Source organism: Alligator mississippiensis, chromosome 1 (genome assembly GCF_030867095.1).
Source record: "Alligator mississippiensis isolate rAllMis1 chromosome 1, rAllMis1, whole genome shotgun sequence".
NCBI lineage: Eukaryota > Metazoa > Chordata > Crocodylia > Alligatoridae > Alligator > Alligator mississippiensis.
This window is the reverse complement of record NC_081824.1, coordinates 443513012-443533556: the sequence shown is the minus strand read 5'-3', so window position 1 is coordinate 443533556 and position 20545 is coordinate 443513012. Positions and strand designations below refer to the sequence as shown.

The 20545-nt window shown below is 44.0% G+C and overlaps 1 protein-coding gene across 6 annotated transcripts in view; it reads left to right on the top strand.

Annotated features, from left to right (window-relative positions):
- CNTN5 (contactin 5) overlaps positions 1 to 20545 on the top strand; it is a 1172720-nt gene that overhangs the window by 1090468 nt on the left and 61707 nt on the right. For all 6 annotated transcript variants that reach the window (XM_059721130.1, XM_059721133.1, XM_059721132.1 and 3 more), the window contains 2 exons: positions 1016 to 1174; positions 1702 to 1851. In XM_059721130.1, the coding sequence (XP_059577113.1) occupies positions 1016 to 1174; positions 1702 to 1851 (309 nt within the window). The remainder of the gene's footprint in view (positions 1 to 1015; positions 1175 to 1701; positions 1852 to 20545) is intronic.

Sequence of the window (20545 nt, the reverse complement as noted above, 5' to 3'; positions counted from 1 at the left end):
CCAATAGTGGCTTTACTTTACTAATTTCCTAGAACTATTATTATTCACCTCCTATACAACACAAGTGAATAATAATTTTTGGATTTTAAAGAGCATAGGGAAGACCTTGGGCATTTATACATATGCTCCGGGAGTGGGTGGGTGGGCAATTTAATTAAAGCGGTTCTGAGAGCTGCTTTAATTAAAGCACCCAGAGCATCTTGTGTATCAGTGTCCCCATGCTTCAGAATGGCAGTGGAGGTGCTTTATCTAAAGCTCATCAAACAAGTTTTAAATAAAGCACCCCCACTGTCATTTTGAAGCATGGGAATGCTGATGCAAGAGACGTGGGAGGCTGCTGGAGCGCAGTAATTGCCATGCTCCACCACACTTGATTAATTTGGAGCAAGCCCACAGAGTTCTTGATTAATCAAGTCTGCTCCCACATGCTGGAATTACAGCGCATTGGGGCAGCCTCCCTGCTCATGTACAGGCACCCCTTGTTTCTAACTTGCAGAGTTTACAATCTTAGGCCTCTATTTTGCAATTTCATATGTCTTTTAACTGCACTAGGATGCCCTGCTGGCAAAAGGGGTTGCCCACAGAGTTCTTGAGGATTAGATAAAGAAGAACAGAAAACACTGCAATGAGAATTGAAAGATTAACAGAAATAATATGTGACTGTTTTTTGTTTAGTCTTAGTTCTGATTGCATCTTTTGGGGGGGAAAGTGGTTTTAGAGCACCTAATGAGCCATTAGGGATTTTTAAGTTTTCTATTTTAAATTCCACAATGCTCTTTCTGACATGTTAATTGCTTCTCATCCACATAGTATTAGAGAACAGTAACAATCAGACTTTATCAGCAGCAATCATGGAAATCAATCACTGCAGTGACATGCTGATGTGCATCTTAACAATGAGTTCTGTGAATACTGAACTTTAATAGTTTCTTTTGAAAAACATGCATTTCCTGTATTAGTGCTGCTGAACCATCATGATTGTGTGCTCCATTTAATTCTTCCACTTTACTTCTAGGTCCTCCTGGTCCCCCAGGGGTAGTAATAGTTGAAGAAATTACAGACACCACAGCAACACTTTCTTGGAGTCCAGGGGCAGACAATCACAGCCCTATCTCCTTCTACAACTTGCAAGCACGCAGCCCATTTTCACTTGGCTGGCAGACTGTAAAGACAGGTGAGAGAAGCTCTTGAAAATAATACAGGCTGAGTTCAAAACTTATGGCTCATGAGAATAAGAAGCATTTGCACCAGATGCAGACAAGGATGCTCTCAAGACAACAGTGATAAATTAAAAGATTCAAACTTGAACGTTTTAATTGTTAACATCATTTGAGGGCAGGGATGCCTGACACTTTTGTATCTGTGGGAAACCAGAGCATTTCTGTCTCTAGATTTTTCAGTCTGTTCCCTTCAAGAGAACCAATCTGATTTAATGCCCTCCCCTCCTCCCCCCCCCCCCAAAAAAAAAATCCTATGGACATAAAACCACTGACCTCCACTAGGCTTTACTATTGTATCATTCATCCAATTCCTACTGATATGTTACATAAGAGATTCATATGATCTATAAGATGCTTGGGATAGGGATGATCCTGCCTCAGGCAGGAGGTTAGACTAGAAGACTTCTGGAGATCCCTTCCAGCCCTACTTCTCTATGATTCTGTGATTTAATGTCTTAAACATTTTCTCTGTTTCCCCTAGTTCCAGATACCATAAGCGGTGACATGGAATCTGCCATGGCAGTAGAACTGAACCCTTGGGTAGAATATGAGTTCAGAGTTGTAGCAACCAACAAAATTGGGACCGGGGATCCCAGTGTACCATCTCGAGTGATCAGAACCAATGAAGCAGGTAAGAACATGAATAGCCAAAAGCTTATTTTTCTGGAGCCATCTGGATCAAGGAAAAGTTTAATAATAATGTACTGTAGCACCTCATGCTCACCCCTGTGTTCAGGCACCACTAAAACTGATGTGATTTTTAAAGAAAAAGTTTGGCCTTTGCTTTCTGTCTTCTACAAGCAACAGGCTTGCTGTCCTCTCCTCTGCTACTCCTCCATTCTCTGGGGCTTTCTGTCATCAAGTCCCTTCTTCATCAGGCTTTTCCAGGACTTCTTTGTCACTACATATTTTTCATAAGATCCTTTTGTTTAACAGTCCACATGAGGTCCAGTTAATGAGGTAGTATCTACATTGGGCACTTAGACTTATGCTTCACTCAAATCCAGTGCAGTCTGAGTGTTCTTTCTCTGACAAATCCCACAACAAATTATAGAGGTTCTGGAGAAGTCCTCAAATATCCTTGATTACTAGAGAAATGCCAGAACATGAAATGGGCAACCTATTTGTACCTTTTGACAATAATCTCCAGAAGTCTGAAATCTTATGAGCATTTTGTAAAGAAGGCAGGAACCAAAGGAAACAGGTGTTTGAAGGGAAGAAAAGTTGAGTAAAATTTATTTGGAAGTGGGTACAAAGAATGGTAGGTAGAGTGGACACATCTTCTGGAGTTTTGGTAGAATTGGTTTTCTTTGGAGTTTTTGCTTAATTAGTTGGGTTTGTAGGTGATGCTTTTTCAGGAGGAGGAAGGGTTTCCTCAGTTCAGTGGCTTGTAAAACACATCATTAATCACATACAATAGTTTTTTGGAGTCTGAACACAACATCCATGCCACCACTTATTGTAGAAAGAGATGTTTAGATATGTTAGTCTGAAATCCAGCTAACTTCAATCTGGTGCAGAGTAGAATGGCCCATTAAAGAATAACTCATTCAAAAAGTATAAGCTTTCATAGACTAAAGTGCATGCCTTCCTGAACAAGTTAGTTTTTAAGGTGCCCTGCTTACTGCATTACTTATAGGCATTCACTAAGTAATAGATTAGAGGGATATGTTAGTCTTGTCACATTCTATTTTCTTTCTTACCAAAAGGGGAAATTGTAAGAGTGGCCAGGGTGATAATCCCATAACGTATACTTCCATAATTCTGAAAGAAATAGTGAGCTTTGGAGTTTTGTTAACTGTGTACATCTGATCCAGGGGTGGGCAATTATTTGTGCTGGAGGGCTGCTTAACAAGTTTGAATGGAGCTGCTGAGGGCTGCACGTATAAAATTAATGGTGGCTTCATTAAATAAATAGCAATTAAATTAACTTAATTAATGTGAATGAAATTAACAGGTCCTTTGTGTCCTACGGGGAGGGAAATGTAGCATGAAAGGACTGGGTATCAGAGAGGCATCAGAACAGAGAGATGGAGGGAGAAGAAGCAGGAGGAGATCTGAGCAGGGACAGAAAAAGGGGGGAAGCAGGAATGCAGGGGGCCAAAGGCAGTGAAGCACAGCCATGAAGCACAGCTCAGGGAGGCCTTGGGGAGGTTGGATGTGAGGATGGGTGCTGGTAAGAAGGAGCTGGGGTGGGAGGAGTACAGCAGGGGAGTCCTAAGGCCAGGCTGAGAGGCAGCTCAACTATCACATGCAGCTAAAGAAGGGCAGCAGGGCATGGAGTGGCTTGCTTACTGCTGGAGCTCCCTCAAACTGCCTCTCCCAGCCCTCCTGGGTGGGGCTATGGCAGGTGGCACCATGCCTGAGGCAGTGGGATGGTGGGAAGGCCAGGCATGTGAGGGAATATGCAGCCCAGGTCAAGTGAGCAGGGACCAGCCTTTGCCACCCACCCCCAGCTCCGCTCAGCTAAGTGTGGCGGGGAGGAGGCAGGACAGTTTGCGAAGGTAAACAAGCGCGACATCCCCTGCCACCCACCTGTGCCCCAGTACATTTCAACTCCCCATACTATGTTTGCCCCACCCCCCACATGGCCTACACAAAAAAAAAGGAACTGCATGGTGCACATGCCTCCCTTCCCCCTGGCCCTGCTGTAATCATTCATTTGGGGCCAAGCAGCAATGACCCTGCAAAAGTTGGTGCCAGCATCCCTGCCTACCTGCACCCCACCCCCCAGCCCCAACCCATGCATCACCCTTACCTTGGCCAGCCGGTGCCTCCTCCATGGGAGAGGGAGGAAGATGGACAGTGCCATGGGGGGCAGCCATGGACCAGATAGAATCAAGTAGTGGACTAGATATGGCCTGTTGACCATATTTTGCCCTTCCCTGATCTAACCCATAGCTCATTGTTTTATGGCATGAAAGCTCATATGTGTTATTTACACAGACCAAACTCAATAGAATTAATTCAGACTAATTTTTTCAATATCAGTTTAAGTTACAATGAAGTATATTGTCTCTCTCTCCTTTCTTTTTTAAGTAACTATTTTGTTGTTGTTTTATAAATAGAGTTCACTATACAGGCACTGAACTACATTTAGGTCATTTTTAAATGTCTATTCATTTGTGCTGAAGGATGCAACTTATCAAACTTTCTCTATCTTGTATATTCCCTCCAAGATGCATTGAGTCTGACTCATTTTTTTAGCATGTGCTTCATATTCTGTGTACTTCACTCAATTACAGTCTAAAGGGAGAAAAAGAAAATGATATAAAATATACATGAGCTACTGTCATTTGAAATAGTATTCAGAAAAGCTTTTACCACTAACTTTATGCACTCTGTGATTTTGTACTGTATGAAGGCCTGGAACTACTAATTCTTTTGAACCCACATGTGTTAACTACTTCTCTGTTTAGCCAGTTGATGCAAATCAGAGAGGACACAAACATGTTCGGAATAATTTAGGGTGCCAAGTTGTATCCCTGAGCTTGTATTCTTCTAGATTTATGAATATATATCCTGTATATAACAGGATGGTTGTACATTTTAATGGATAAGATATATTTTAGACTGAGTGAATATTTTTATCACCACCTGGGGTGTAAGGATATCATACAGCTTGCTCTCATGTTGTGCATGTTCTTTCCCACCCACCCCTTTTAGTTGTTTACTAAAGGTTGAATTTCCTCTTTCATTTCTCAATATACCTCATGAAAAGTCTTGCCCATCTTCAGCAATTTTTATGTTTCTTTGGAGAGTTATTTTGGATTTAGCTCAGACTTCAACTACTAATATATACGAGGGAACAGAAAAAATCATAGGGATAAATGACACAAATGTAAGGTGCAAGATGTTAACCTATCTGACAGCAGCTGCATACCACCTACTTCTGTTGTTAGTTCCTGGAGCAGCTTCTTCAACTCAGATAGTGAAAGCTTATGCATATATATAGGAATGATCATCTTCAAGCCCTGCTGATTAACTGTGTCATGAGCCATTAGATTTTCATTTGCCATTTCATGAAAACTTTGTGATTCATAAATTAAAACAGGAAAGAGACATACTACATGATTGTTATTAGTACCTTCCCTTCCCCATTTGGTGCTTCTTGTTTCTATAAGAGTTTTAGTTACAGAATTGCTCTAGTTTTAAGTGTGCGCCTTGGAGCATGGCATGTTAAATTCTATAGAGTTGCCTATTAAGCCATTTAGAGCCTGTGAACAAGCTGAAGTAAATGGTGAATTTGTTATTTATCTGTCAAAGATAACATGGTGAACCAGAAAGTAGTTGTTGCTACTTCAGTTTTTGTCTATTTATAAAATTTAAAAGGCTGTTGATAAATAAATGCTCCATCTCTCTCTCCCTCTTCTCCTTCTCCTTCTCCTCCTTTAGAATTTCAAGAGATTTATTAACAGAAAAGAGTTTTTTAAAAACTGAGCACCCTAATGATAATGTAATAAACTATGTCTCTGGAAAAAAATCTAGATGTTATTGATTTAAAATGCAAAATTACAAGTTCATAACTTCATAGAGCAATCAAGAAAGCCAGGGGCAACACACAAAAAAAGCACTGTTGGTTATTAGTTTGAACAGCTCGCGCTCAAAGGCTGCAGTCTTGTAACTGGACTCCGTCTCGTCTCTGGGAACAAAGCTAGTAGAACCAGTTGCACTACTAAGGGTTCAGTGGTGGACTTGGCAGACAAATATACCAAAAAGGAATAGGAAGGAATCAGGATACAAATCCCAACCTCAGTAAGACTTAGTTCTTCTTTGGTTGTGTTGTTTGGCATCATGTATAGCTAAACTCATATGTTTCTATACAAACTCTCAGAAATGATAGCTTAAGAAGTTTATGAGTCTTGGCAAATAGACTTTAAGGGTGCCTCCAGAAAAGTGTGCACATGCCTGTTATGGTATCTCAAAGCAGTTTGAAAGGCTGAAAGAGGCACAATGGGAATGAAAAAACATTCCCCACATTGCACATTTGCAGCGTGGACTCTAAATTTGATACTAGGAAATCCAGATACTAAAAAAAAAACTACTGAAAAATGTGGTGCAGGGCATGCTCCAGGTGGCTGAGTCCTCCAAGGAAAGGCTCTGACACCTGGCCAGAGCATCTCTATGCCTGCCCCCTTCCCCTGCTGCCAGGCAGTGTGCTGGGACAAATAGGAGCAGGACCAGACTGCAGCGGTGACCGGGACCCAGGCACTGTCCCTGGTAAGTAGAGACATGGGGGTGAGGGGGATGGGGGGGGGTGGGGTGGATAGGATTGTGTGGGGATGGGCCTGTGGGGGGGGGGGGACTGTGTGGTGGTGGGAGGGACTGCTCAGGAGGGGTGTCTCCTCTGCCCACCCCCTTGACAGCACATAGCTCCTCCCTCCCCCAACAGCTGCAGCAACAGCCATCGGGCACTCAGAACCCACTGCTGGCAAAGCCCCACCATGGTGCACAGTGGCCCTGGCTGCCTGAGACCCATTGTAGCCCATGCCACATGGCACGGGCCTGGCCTGGCCCAACGTAGGGGTGTACACCTCTGGGCAGGACCAACCAAACCGTCTTGCTGTCACTGGGGCCCTGGCACCACACTTAGGGGCTGTGCATTAGGCTAGACCAGGTCCTGCCTCCATGGGGCCTTCCTGGCCTAACAGCATATGGGGCACTTGGCAGCAGAACCTGGCCCAGCACAATATGTGGCTCTTGTGTGCGGTGTTGGGACCCCAGGTGAGAGGGAGAGCAAGAGCAGCCCAGTCCTTCCTGAAGGCAAGGCACACATGCCTTGACCAGGCCAGGCTGGGCCTACACCATGCGGCATAGCTGGCACTGGGTCTCAGCTGTCCAGGGCTGGGGGGCTTTGCCAGCAGTGAGTGCTGAGCACCTCATGGCCACTGCTGCTCATGCTGCTGCAGGGGGGACTGTGTACTGTGAAGGGTGGCTGGTGACCCACCCACCCAGTCCCCCCACAATCCACCCACAAACCCCACATCCCACCCACCAGTCCCACACCCCCCAAATCCCTGCACAAACCCTATACCCCCCAAAAACCTCACCCCAACAAATCTTACACTCACACATAAGCCCCTAAACCCCCCACAAACCCCCCCACCCCCACACCCCTTTTGCCTCACCCCCCCCCACCACAAAGCTCATGCTCTACATGTGCAACCCTGCCCCATGCTTCCCAGGAATGGTATGTGAATCTCTGGGGCCTGGGAGCAGAACAGTAAGAGCTGGCACTGCTCAGAGCCACAAAGCAGTGGGTGGGACATTGCAGCTGGACTCATATCCTGGTGCTGTGATGGAGCTGCTGCTGGGAGGGAGCTAATGTGGGGCAGGCAGGGTCTGTGGGTCAAGAGTAAAAGGCACTGTGGGGGAGACTGTGGGTTGGGAGTGAGAGGCAAGGGCAGGGGCAAGCACTGGCATCCCAGTGCTGCTCAGTGCCCCACATCCTGGTGAGTGAAGAGGGCAGGGGAAGCTCTGATTTTTCTATGCTTAAAAAAACAAAAGCAAATGCCAAAGTGTATAGCTATTTAGAATTCATTTTATTATGATGATAGAGGTACTGGTAGCCTTCCAAATAGCTTTAAAATTCTAAATATATCAATAAAACATTGCCCGAATGCTCTCTCTATATATAGTGGTGTTTCATTTTAATCACAGAAGGATGCAGATTTTAGGTATTTTAACGAGAGGATTTTGTGGGGGTTTATCAGAGAATTTTCAGTTTTTAAACAGGGAACACCAGGATCTCTGTGGTGAGGCAAGTAGTGGGACCCAGGCAGAGGAGCCTGCCCTGGGCCAGCAGCAGGGATCCAGCTGGAGGGCAGGTGAGGTGACTGACCTCCTGGCCATTTAGGGCTAGGAGGACATGCTTTGACAGTTCAAAGTGGGCCACCACAATGAGCACATCTTCTGAGAGATAGCTTCCTAGATGGCAAGGTCAGGGCACCAGAAAACATGACAGCAATTCCGCAGAAAGGCCAGCTGTGCAGCTACAGCCCACTGGCAACTGTCCCAGAAGTGCAGGAGGCTTCGCTGCTGTGCCTATACCACAACCCAGGTATAGGTTCATGCGATCCCTGTCTGGGTCTGGCAGGTGCACAGCCATGGGGCTACATGCTGTTGCAGGTGGCAGTAGGTCACAGCCAGGCAGCAGCCCCCACTGCTATACTGCTGCAGTGGGTAGAGGGTGCAGGGGCCACTGTAGGTTAGGTCTGCTTCAGAAGTCCAGTTTGCACAAGGGGCTAGTGTCCCCAGATACCAGCTGGCAGGGACTCAGAAGCTCCTGAGGGCAAGTAGCCCTGAGCTGCTCGGCAGGGCAGGTTTATATACTGCTGGGGCTATCACTTGTGCTGGCCCCAGTCTCTAACTCTCCCTGACTAAATATCCGGGAGGAGCTGGGCAGGGTCAGATTGACTCAGCTGGCACAATTTGCTCCACACCAAAGTGTCTGTTCAGGCATGTATGCTGAGGCACAAATCTCTGGCACAATTTTTGTGCTGCTGCTATTTGAGCTGCTGCAAGTGTGGATGCACCCTAGGGCCGTGTCCACAAGAGCACAGATTTTTGGTTCCCCAGGGACAAGTAGCAACAGTGCAACTTGCATTACAACTACTTGTCCCCAGGGAATGCCCATGCCACACACTCTTTGGCGTGTGGAAAATTACCCCGGGGGTGGTAGGGGATGCTGAGGCCAGCACTGTGCTGGCCCCAGCAGCCTTACCTGGGGTCCTGGGGGCCTCCCACGGCTTCAGCACTGGTGATCCTACCAGGCAGTGTTGCTGGAAGCCACAGCACAGCCCAAGGCAGCCCAGCTCCTCTTTTCAGTGATGCACACTGCCCAATGCATGCATTGCTCCAATTTTTTCTTCCATGGGTGCTTTTGACCCCTGGATATCCAGGGGTAAAAAAAAAACCATGAGAAAAAAAATAGAGCAGCATGGGCAGCACACTCTTACAGCATGGAGAACACCTGACTGTACGCATGTGGTGCTGCAGACATGTTTGCAGTGCTACATACTACAAACCCATGCTCGTCTGGATGCCCCCTCAGAGGGTATCCCTCCAGAAGGGACACAGGAGGGTTGAGGTGCAAGCAGCAAAGAATTAAATATTTGTGAGACCAGAAAGACCAAGTGCAAGGGGATGCCTGACTATGGACTAGTGATTAGGGCACTCAAAAATATGGGGTTACATCTAAGAAAAAGACTTATAAACTTTTTATGCCTGCAAAGATTTTCTCATGATAAAAACCAAACAAATAGAAACCATACACCTGAAGAGAGGCAAAGTAATAGCCAGACACAGCCATGGATCTCACCTTGCAGTATGTTGTTATGACTGAGCCAGAAGTCAAACAGAAGAAATATACAAAAATAGATCCAGAGACCAAGCAGAGGAAAAGGGGAGAAGGAAGAACAACAGCAGCACTCAACCGCCCCCGCCCCTTCCTCCGGGCTCCAGAGCCACACAAAAGCAAAGGATCCAGCCAGACCTACTCCTGATCAGTTGGTGAATTCACTGCTCGTATGGAGCTCCAGCAGAAGCTTGTGCTGACCTGAAAGTTAGCTCAGAGCATGGGCGACTGGAGCCTCCTGACTCTGGGGGAGCACCAGCGGCCAATTGCCAACTGGGGGGGTGGTCCCCCATCAGCTGATCGCCAACCCTGGAAGTACCAGCGACAAAACTGGTAGTGCCGCCAGCAAAACCGGTGCTTCCTGGGTGTGGCGGGGCACTGCCTCACTCCCTGGCTGGTGAGGACCAATCTCAGGGGGGGCACATGACCTCCCTTGCCCCCCACCCCCATGCATCACCTATGGCTCAGAACTCACTGTGCATGCATGGCTCAGGCAAAGTCAGGGGGCCATGCCCCCCTTGCCCTGTTCCTGGATTCACTACAGGAAATGTATAAGGAAAATTAAAGAGGTTGAGAAAATTCTCTGCATTGTTGGTGACAATCCTACACCTCCAAACAAGTGAGGAGAAGGAGCCCAGGTTATGTGCTATCATCAGCCAAACCAAAGAACTCACTGTATTAATCTGACTAAATGAATGTAGGCATCAGGATTGCAGCTCCCACTAGTCTTTTTCCTTTCTTGATACACTGGACCTTTGAACAAGAGGGGCTTTTCTTTTCCATTCACATATGTCTGATTCTACTGACAGAACACTTTAGTTTAGCAGACAGGATAGTGAAGATACATGTCTCTTAAACTCAATATATACATAGTATGAAAAATGTTAAAAGAAGGATAATGGTATGTTGAAAACTTTCTATCTATTTACTTGCATTAAACAAAAATAATGTTAAAACAATATAGCTGAGGGGTAGTACTATAAAATTCAAATATAGTTGAGGATTTTTAAAGTCTTCCTTTTCAAAAAGTTAAAGTACAGTGTTTGCTTAAAGACTCACTGCTTATATCATCCATCAACTGGTCTGGAAATATTACCATGCAGAAACTAACTCATCTACTGACAACCTTATAGCCTGATCTGCAAACCCTTGGGCCCTTCCCCATGTGGTGCTGTAAACTAGGAGTTTTAAGTAGATTTCCATATGAATTAAATCTACCGTAAGCTCCACTGAATGAAATGCGCCCTTACTGGAATGCCACCCATATGGGGACATTATTTATGAGAACTATTGATATGTGGCTTAGTGAGGAACACATGTAAAGTTTCTTTTCCAATCAGTCACTCTTGGCATTAGAGTACTTGATAATTACAGACAAGTCTCAAACATACGTTATGGGCAGTGCTGTAGCAAAGAAGGGACAAGCAGGGTGACCACCCTGGGCACCAAAATAAAGGGGTGCCAACAGGCGAGTTGCGAGTCAATATTTTGTTATAAATATTTTGAAAAATTTGTCTGATAATGTCACTGATAAATGCTGCGTGCATGCACACAGCCACAGCATGCATGTGGCCAGCTTGGAGAGCATCGTCCAGCTGGTGACTCTACTGAGCGGGGGGAAGGAGCAGGGGGAGAGAAGGAGCATGGGCGGGAGGAAGATCGAAACCCCACCTCCCCAGTGAGGGAGGAGAGGGGCTGGGACCAGGGCAGGCGCTGCCCAGCTGGGGCAGGACATGGGATGGAGCCACAAACAGTTCATCCAAGGGGGTGTGGGGAGATAGGCTCCTGCCACTGTGTGCACCCCCAGGCAAGCATGGGGGGCATGTGCCCCCTGGATCTGTGCATAGAGGGTGGGCTGCCACTGCAGGCTTTCCCCAGCTGCCAAACTTCTTCACTATGGCACTGGTTATGGGGATATGACTTTAACGCCAAACTAGACAGAAGAAGATACTTTGATTTTCTCTACTGAGGCCAGTGGTAACTTTCTCTCATTTCCTAGTTCATGAGGCAGTGAAATTTTCCTGATCTCCAGCCAATCTCAGTTGTTAATTGGAGTCTAACACTTGTTCTTCTAAGAATAACTGGACACACCCAGTTACATACTCAATGTTATGTGTGTGTGCAGGCCTTCCAGTAGTGGACACTCTTCCATGATGTGTTTGTCTCCTATTGCTTTCTGCTGTTATACTCAAAGAACTTTCTTTTTGTACAGTGAAGATAGTTCTCCTGTTTCTCCATGCTTGATTTCACTGGGACAAACAGCCCCTGTAACACAAAAAAACACCCTTTGAGATTATTCCCTTAGTAATTTTGTATGTTTTCATCTTCCATGTGTTTTTCCAACAAGCAATTACTAAAGTCTTGACTCACATGGGTCGGGTTTCACTTAGACACCCTCAGGTTTCACTTAGATCCAAAAAGTGTATATGTAGTAGAATACTTCATTCTTTTCATGGACATGGTGCCAATGTCTTTATGCATTGCCAAATGGAGTGAAGTCAGCTGTGCCCCACAAATGTAACAGGCCAGTTGCTTCTGCACATGTGGGAGCCTTAGGAAAACATGCATCCTAGTGGAACAGTGCTACTCTGCCTCACTTCTAGCCACAGGCCTGATGATGCCTGTATAGACTATAGACTGCAGTGATTGTATGAAGCAGCTGCCATGTCTTTCATGCTTAAATGGAAATCGGAAGCTGTGATTTAGGGACATAAACAAGTTTGACTTAAGTATGCCGTCTTTTTCGCTCTCCCCTTATTTATTTTATCCTTTCTTACCAACAACAGTAACAAGACTTTAGTACATTTTCTAAAAATACCTTTGGAAGTTGGAATGTTATCAGGAAAATGATGGAATAATAAACAGGTTTCCACTTGCCTTAATTTTCTAATTAAATGCTAATCTTGTTACTTAGTTCATATTTAGTTAACATGATTGCTTTTCATAGCTCCTTTCATTGGAATGGATAAGACAGTGATTTTCTGGCACATCTAACTCATAGTCTGCTGCTATATTTCTGTCAGTTCTAGCCTTGATACATATTTTACAGGTCCACAAGGTGAAAAGAGCCAATAACATGAATTTAAACATGCCAGACATTCCACTAAAGCACCCAGGCATTCGGAGCCTAGGGGCAGAGCATCAGTTACATTATCTATTCATGGGGAAACATGGGAATGAGAGAAATTGAGTAGAATCAGAGTTTAACCTGCTAATTGTGCATGCAAACTTGATTCTGTAAGCTAATAGGCTGGTGATATTTGTTAGTAGCAGACTGCATACAGAATTTTTTTTTTAAGATCATCTATATTCTGAATTAGCTCTTCATTGCTCTATGCTAAACAAAAAAAATTTGTCCCGGTGTAAGACTGACTGCTTTATACTGATTTGTCTTAATCTGGACAAAAGTTTCAGCTTTTTTATCGATTACAATTCATTTTAACTTACGGTCAGATACAAGGCTCTACTGAAAAAAGATTGGGGATGTTTAACTGTGTAACTAAGGCCTTTGAAGGTAAGGAGGAGCCTGAAGGAGCTACAAAAAGAAAAATAGAATATTTTAATAATTTCCTACATAAATGTATTTAAAAAGCAGTAGGCTAAATAGTATGGAATACTGTTGGTGCACAATCCAATACTATCTGTACCAGGCAAGTGAATCAAAAAACACAAGACATTGTCATTCAAAATTTTCTTCATATTTGTATTAAAGCATTTAAGATTCTACTTCCTCATAAGGTGGTACTTGAGGTACTCAGACAGTGTGATACAGCAGTGCGTGAAATAGTGAAAATGCATGGCAATTAACCCAATTTGATACTAAATATCTCATGTCCTAAACATGGAGAACAGCAAGTACTGAAATTATTTGGGTTTTTTTCTCCATTGTTTTCCAGTCACTTGCAAATGTATATCATCTGCCTGAGATAAGCTGACACATTTTCACATCTGATTTCTAAATAGATGAGATATGAAATGTTTTCCTGGGAGGGTAAAAACTTGAGGGCTAGCCTTTCACACTATACAAGGGTTTTTACTTAACATTTGTCGGCTTCCCAGATGTGTAGTGCAGAGGATATCTAAGGAAAAACAATCAAGAATAACAAACTGCTGAATGTGTTGCTACTTTGGTCCTCACATGAAAAATTTTTGTCAAGCTGTTGACAATTTTTTTTTCCTCCTGAACTGAGATACAAATATAAGAAAATATATTTTAAAATGCAACTGTTAACAAGGTATAAAACTATCTAAAGAACAAATACAAGCTGTAAAAGTACCTTGAACAAACACTTCTATACGGACAAATTTAGAATTCATCCTCACTGAAAAATAATGTCAAATTTGTTTTCCTAGAGAAGATGTTTGAGTTCTTTATATAACAAATACACTCAAGGAAAGTCTTCATAATGAAGGCCTCAAGTAGAGAAAGCATAGGCTTTTAAGTGAAACAGCAGGTTAGGCCACAAGAAATTTGGTCTTGGTCCTGGCTCTGAGAGAAATTACTTGAATGATGTAGCAACATGTAAGGAGGAAAAGATGGTGCTGATGCTGCCCAAGAATAGCTAGGAGCTGGCGAAGCAAAAGAGAGCTCTCCGTGAGCCTCATTTCCAGAGTACTGCTGCATAAAGTTAGAGCAGCCCTGCAGAGAGAGAGAGAGAGAGACAGTGAAGGACCTAGATGAGAATAAGGGGAGTGACGCCACACAAAAAGGAGTCTGGGAAGACAGGTGGGATAGTTGCATCAGCGGTGAGTCTGCAGTCAGCTGGCTGAGGGGCTTGGAAGAATTATTCTAAGCCAAGAGACTTCGGCTGAAGAAGCTTCTCTGGGAATGTGGTGCCAGAGCTGGGACAACTGCACAGAGAGTGAGGGCTAGTCAGGAGGAGTTGGCTGAGCCCTTTGGAAACAAGTAAAAACTGTTCCTTTTAGTTTTTATGGTTCAAGGGGCAAGCCGAGCTAGTGACTACACATAACTACAGGCTCTAGAGATTGAATCTCTGATGCAGATAGTTAGGTTAAAAGGCAGAAGAATGTCCTTTGCTGGATGTGTATATCTCTAAAAGAAGGGTGGATTGAGTAACCACATCCCAGAAGGGTTTCTTCTTACTTTGTTGGTTATCATTCTTTATTTTTACTAGTTTTGATAAAGACTGGACATTGTACTTACCTGAGGCTGACGAAGCTGCCTGTTAGTATTTGGAGATGCACGTCTGTTACTTTAGACAGGGAAATATCCGAGGTACCTAAACAGCAAAGAAGAAAAATAATTTAATCAATAAAATATAATTAATGAAAAGAATGAGCACAGTGAGTTTTCATAATAAGAACTGGAGAATTTTCAGCATCCCCGAGTTGGGTTACAAGAGTTCAGAACCACAAGAGAAACTAAAATAGGTCCTATTATTTAGTGGTGTTTAAAATTCAACCCTCCTGATAGAAATCAAGACATGGCAGACAAGAGTTGGGTTTACCACTAAATTAACCCTGTAACTGAAGGGGTTTTTTTGTTATTTGAGACTGTCACGGCGGGGTCCTCACGGAGGGCCGTGATCTCCTTGAGGCCCTCTCACCGCGCTACTCCGGCCCAAGGGCACCCTCCATTCTCGCCCGCCACGTCTTGATGTAATATGTAATAGGGAGGCTGCCTTGTGTTTCCTCGGGCCTGTCAGCTCCTGGACCCCTCGTGGGTCTCCCCGTACAATGGGTGCTACCCAAGCGCCCTAGCCTTATGGGCTATGCGTGGCTCCTACCAGCCCCTAATACTACGCCCCAAGCCTCGCAGATGTAAAGGACGTTGTCCGGTCTGTCTCTACTGTGGCCCACCCTGGGCTCCCTCTCTCATGCCCAGCCTCTTGCTGGGACTCTCGTCTGGCCCACTCTGGGCCTCCCCTGCCAGTGTGGTTCCGCTCAGGGACTCTCTAGCGGGCCTCCGGTCCTATGGGCCAACCGCACGGATACCCTCCCTGACTCTGGCTCCCCGCGCTGCTACTCCCTGTCTTCTCAGGGGCAACCGCAGCGCCCTGCCTTGGTCTGAGGGGGATTGCTGCACTAGCCTGCAGCCGGGCTCGCTATGCCCGTGCGCCCACACTGGGCTACTCAACAAAGCACAATGGCGTTCCCCCTCTCTGGGGCTCGCCGCGCCCGCACTGGGCTGCTCAATAAAGTACAAGGGCGTTCCCCCTCTCTGGGGCTCGCCGCGCCCGCACTGGGCTGCTCAATAATACACAATGGCATTCCCCCTCTCTGGGGCTCGCCACGCCCACACTGGGCTACTCCGTAATACCGCCCCTTTCCTGGGGCCAGGGGGCTATGTTCCCCCACACGCAATCCGGGGTCTCGGTCCCCGCTCGCAACCTACGGGTTGCGCCCGCGACCCACTGGCCGCGCTCCTCGCCGCCAGCTGCTCATGCAGTGGCGTGCGAGCTGTGCCTTCCCTGGCGCTATACAGGGGCTATGTTCCCCCACACGCAATCCGGGGTCTAGGTCCCCATCCTCAACCTATGGGTTGCGCCCGCGACCCACTGGCCGCGCTCCTCACCCCCAGCTGCTCACGCACTGGCGTGCGAGTAATTGAGGCCTCCTCCAACCCCTACACCCTCGCCCAAGCCTCCGGGTGTAATAACACAACGCAAAACCACAAGCCCCTAGGCTGTAACACAAATGCAAGCTGCATGGCTAAACTCTAGTGCCCATCCTCTCAGGGCTATCATGAGCTGTACTTGCCACATCCTCACTCTCAGAGCTCCTGCCTCCCAGACTGCTGGCAGAGAACTGCCAGCCTGGCCTCAGCCCTGAGCTTTATAAGGGCCAGGCCCTGCCCCCTACAGGCAGCTGGCTCCGCTTGGTTGCTCCGGCAACCCGCAGCTGCGCTCATTACCTGAGCAAGCCTCAGCTGGGCTCGTTATGTCAGGCCAGGGCGCGCTCACTCGCTCCCTGGCAGTTCCTCCTTTCTAGGAGCAGGGGTACCGAGGTGCCCTGCGACAGAGACCTAATCTTGAAGGCAGTGGCTAGCTATACCTTTGAAAAATTAGTCTGATAGCCTCACACAAGACTTATGAGGAAACAAGGCTTAAGAGCAAAGGCTGAAAGACTATTATCAAATGTTGGGATTTGATAACAGTCTTCAATATTTGAAGGGCAATTACAGAAAGGATGGAGATAGGCTTTTCTCTGTGGTTGTAGGGTACAGAACTAGGAGCAATGGCCTCAAGCTGCAGCTGAGACAGATTAGGTTGGGGGTTAAGAGGAACTTTCTGCTGTGAGGCTGGTCATTCATAGGAATAGGCTACTCAGAAAAATTGTGGAATCCCCATCTTTGGAGGTTTTCAAAAGCAGGTTAGACTGACATTTGGCTGGGATTGTCTAGTCTAGGATGATCCTACCTTGAGCAGGGAGCTGGACTAGATGACCTTGTGAGGTTCCTTCCAGCTCTATTTTCCTATGATCCTATGATGTTCAGCAAGTCACTATCAGAGTTTAGGCAGTACTGTCTTTAGGACAAGAATTATCCTTATGTCTATGTTTATGTATTGTATAGTATAATGTGTCTTGATCTTAATTATGAACTTTTGGCCCTATTGTAATACAAATAGGGTATGTCTACACATGCTTTTACATGCGCCTAAACTTAAGAGGTATTTGCCTAATGCACAATAAGGCAATTTAGGTGCACATCCACACGTGCATATGCTAATATGCATTAACACAGATGTGCGGACCGACATAAGACTAATGTTAGTCCCAAGTCAATGGATCCACACCGTGTTAATGCACATTAGCCCATCTACATGTTTGCTAATGCAGCTTAACTATTCACACATACATTTGATACCTGCTTTATGCAGATATCAAATTTAGGCTCAAATAGCCTTAAAGCGTCATTTTTAAGGTGCATTAAGGGTGCACACATGTAGACACATGCCTTTAATGCACCTTAAATTGGGCTAATGAACATGTGTAGACATGCTTACAAATGACTATGAGATTCTATAAAAGTATTATTTGTAATGACCTCTCCTTGACCATCATGACTTAAAAGGCTGAAGGAGGATTTCTTATCATTTCCTTAGAGGGAAAACACAGAAATAACTCCATAATTGGTATGCTTAAATTAATGTCATGCTATTAAAATTCATGTTATTTAGATAGGCTGGTATTTTTCAAAAGTAGCTACAGCAGTCTTGTGGATGCTTCAATTTTTACATTCTCAACTGACAAGCCTTGGCCTAAATTTCACTGGAGCTGTGTGAATAAAAAATTTTCAGTTCCTTGGCAAAACCACAAAATGCAGAAAAGATAAAGTCCATTTGAAATTATTTTAAAAACATTCAACAAACTGAAAAAAACAAAAGTGACTACTTTTGAAAATGTCACTCTTGGCCAAACTGTTTAAAGTCAACAGATGTGCAGGAAAACTACTCTCTACCCCAAAGCAGTAAAAGTCTACTGACTTTAATGATGCTAGGCCATTTTCATACACTCAAAGATTACTTTGGTTTTAAATATTCATTTTAAATAGATGGAATTTTCAAAAGCATCTGCCTACTTCAACATCCCATTGAAATCAAGAGAAGTTTTACCTTTGGTTTTCATAAGAGCAGACACAAGTGAATCCTAAGCACTACTCATATTCTTTTACTTAAGAAAACCTTCTGTAGTATTACCAGTCTCTGAAAGGCACGAGTCTGTGTTCCTGAGTGGCTTTGTCTCTCATGGCTCGGTGGCTAAAGTAGTACTTAAATAATTTTACTGAACCACAGTTAAGCTATGTTTACTCTAATCGTTATTTTCATTTGATGCTACTACTACCAGAATCCAGTCAGTCTCTATGCAGTACTTTCACTGAAGCCAACACAGCGTGTGTATGTTTTTCTCAAAAATAAATATAATGTTGTTTTAAAGTGCACTTAGATTGTACTGACAAGTTATTCATGAATCTTTGGACAACCTGCTTCTTGCTTATACTAATTAGGCTTTTTGCACTTCTTTTTTTTCCTCAGACAGCCCTTTCTTCACTTATGTTTTGAGTACTGTCAGATGCTTCATGGAACTTCTCAAGAATAGATTTCCTGTGTTGGCTTTTCAAGAGAATTAGATAATATTTGTTTGGGCTTTTTTTAGGCTACTGTGAAAGGCAGCTCTTTTAAAATCATGTTTAATGTTATTATAATTTCTTTTTTAAATAAGATACCAGATTTTTTAACAGGATTTTTATTTACTATAGTCAGTCACTCACAGACAAATCCTGCTTTTATACAGGCCATACTGACAGTGAAGCCATTTGGACAAATTTAAGGTATGTCAGGGACCTAAGTTAAACCATAGGCATACAAGGTTCTTTGGGTAAATCCAATAGCTTTTATTAGACCAGCTCAAATAGTTGGAAAAATTCTTCTTTGGAAGCTTACAAACACCCTTCATCAGGCAGAGGAAGCATCTGCAGTAGAATAGAAGCCAGAGGCCAGTATGCAAGAATGCCAGTCAGTGAAAATGCAAATTGAGGCAGTCAGTGGGTGAGAAAAAGGTAGGGGGGCAAAGGGGGATGTAGACCTGGTTATCAGACTATAGCTGGTGAATAATAGAGAGTTTACTTGGGCTATCAGATGTTAGGCAGGTTATCATGTGTCTTAAATCCAATGTCTGTATTGAGTCTATGATTTTTTGTGTCCAGTAGGTTAATGAAGTGACGTTCATAGGCTCATCTGCGAAAGGTGTTTTGTAAATTACCTTTGAGGTTAGAACTAAGAGATTGGAGAGAGAGTGATTGTCTTGTGAGAAATATGCCCTGACAGGTGATTGGGTATTCTTGTCTTTGATAGATTTTCAGTGTGTGTTCATTCTGGTTATGCAGAATGAATGGTATTAGCTAAACCATAGCATCTGATGAAGTAGGCAGTTGTCTACAAAAGCAATCACCTCTCTGAATAAGGTAGTTTCTAAGGTATCACCCTGACCTGCCTTCTGCTATATTAAATCAATAGCACAGTAACATGTTAGGTCACTGCACTACAAATGGAGGTCCTGATGATTTATAAGATCTGACACCAAGTGTCTGACCTTTAATGAGCCTTAAAGGCAAAAGTGTGCTGCTCCAGAATCCTGGGAAATTCCTGTGTCACATACAAGGAGATGGTGTCTTTCTGGTTAGGCTTTTACACTAAAATTTAGTGTGAAAGTATCTCTCTGTATTGCTGCCAATAATATTTTGAAGATCAAGAAGGCTCTAATTATGTGGCAGTAAAATCAATTTATGAGTGATTAATAGTTATAAAACTATATACTGTGATATATAGGTAATGTTACTAAGGAGAACTGTTAATGTACAGCTTTGGTGTCTGGAAAAATGTTTTCTCTTAATAGTTTTCTTCATTTAACAGTTATTCATTTTCAGAATGTTCCCCTCTGACTGTATATATTGTGGTTTGGTGCAGTGCAGAGGAAATTTATTCCTTTGTCATGTTTATGCTTTTAATAGTTATTAATTTGAAAGAGTTTTGCTGTATGGATGTATATTTTAGTTTGGTGCAAAGGAAATTCATCCTTTTGACAGGTTTATTCTTTTAACATTTATTCATTTAAGTAGGGCTTCAGATTGTAAGGCTATTAACAAGAATTCCCTAGAAAGAAGGCATTGCTAGTTAAACAACAAGTAAGGCCATCAACTTGAATATATCAAAGGAGTGCAAGGCTCTGAATCAGTAATGGGGCATCAAAGTAAACTACTTGTATACCAAACAAGCCTCAGAGAGGCAATTCTGAAGAAGATTTGAAGTTGGATCTTAAATCTAATTAAGAACAAGCTTGATTTAGAAATGATGGTGTGGTTATTAAATATTAAGCAGCTGCCAACTGACTATCAAAAAGTTTATTTATGTCTTACCACCACAGAGCTTGAATCCTATTACTGCGTACTGTAATATTTGTCTGTCTTGGGGCAAACATTTCCTCTCCAATGGCTTTGTATTTTTACACA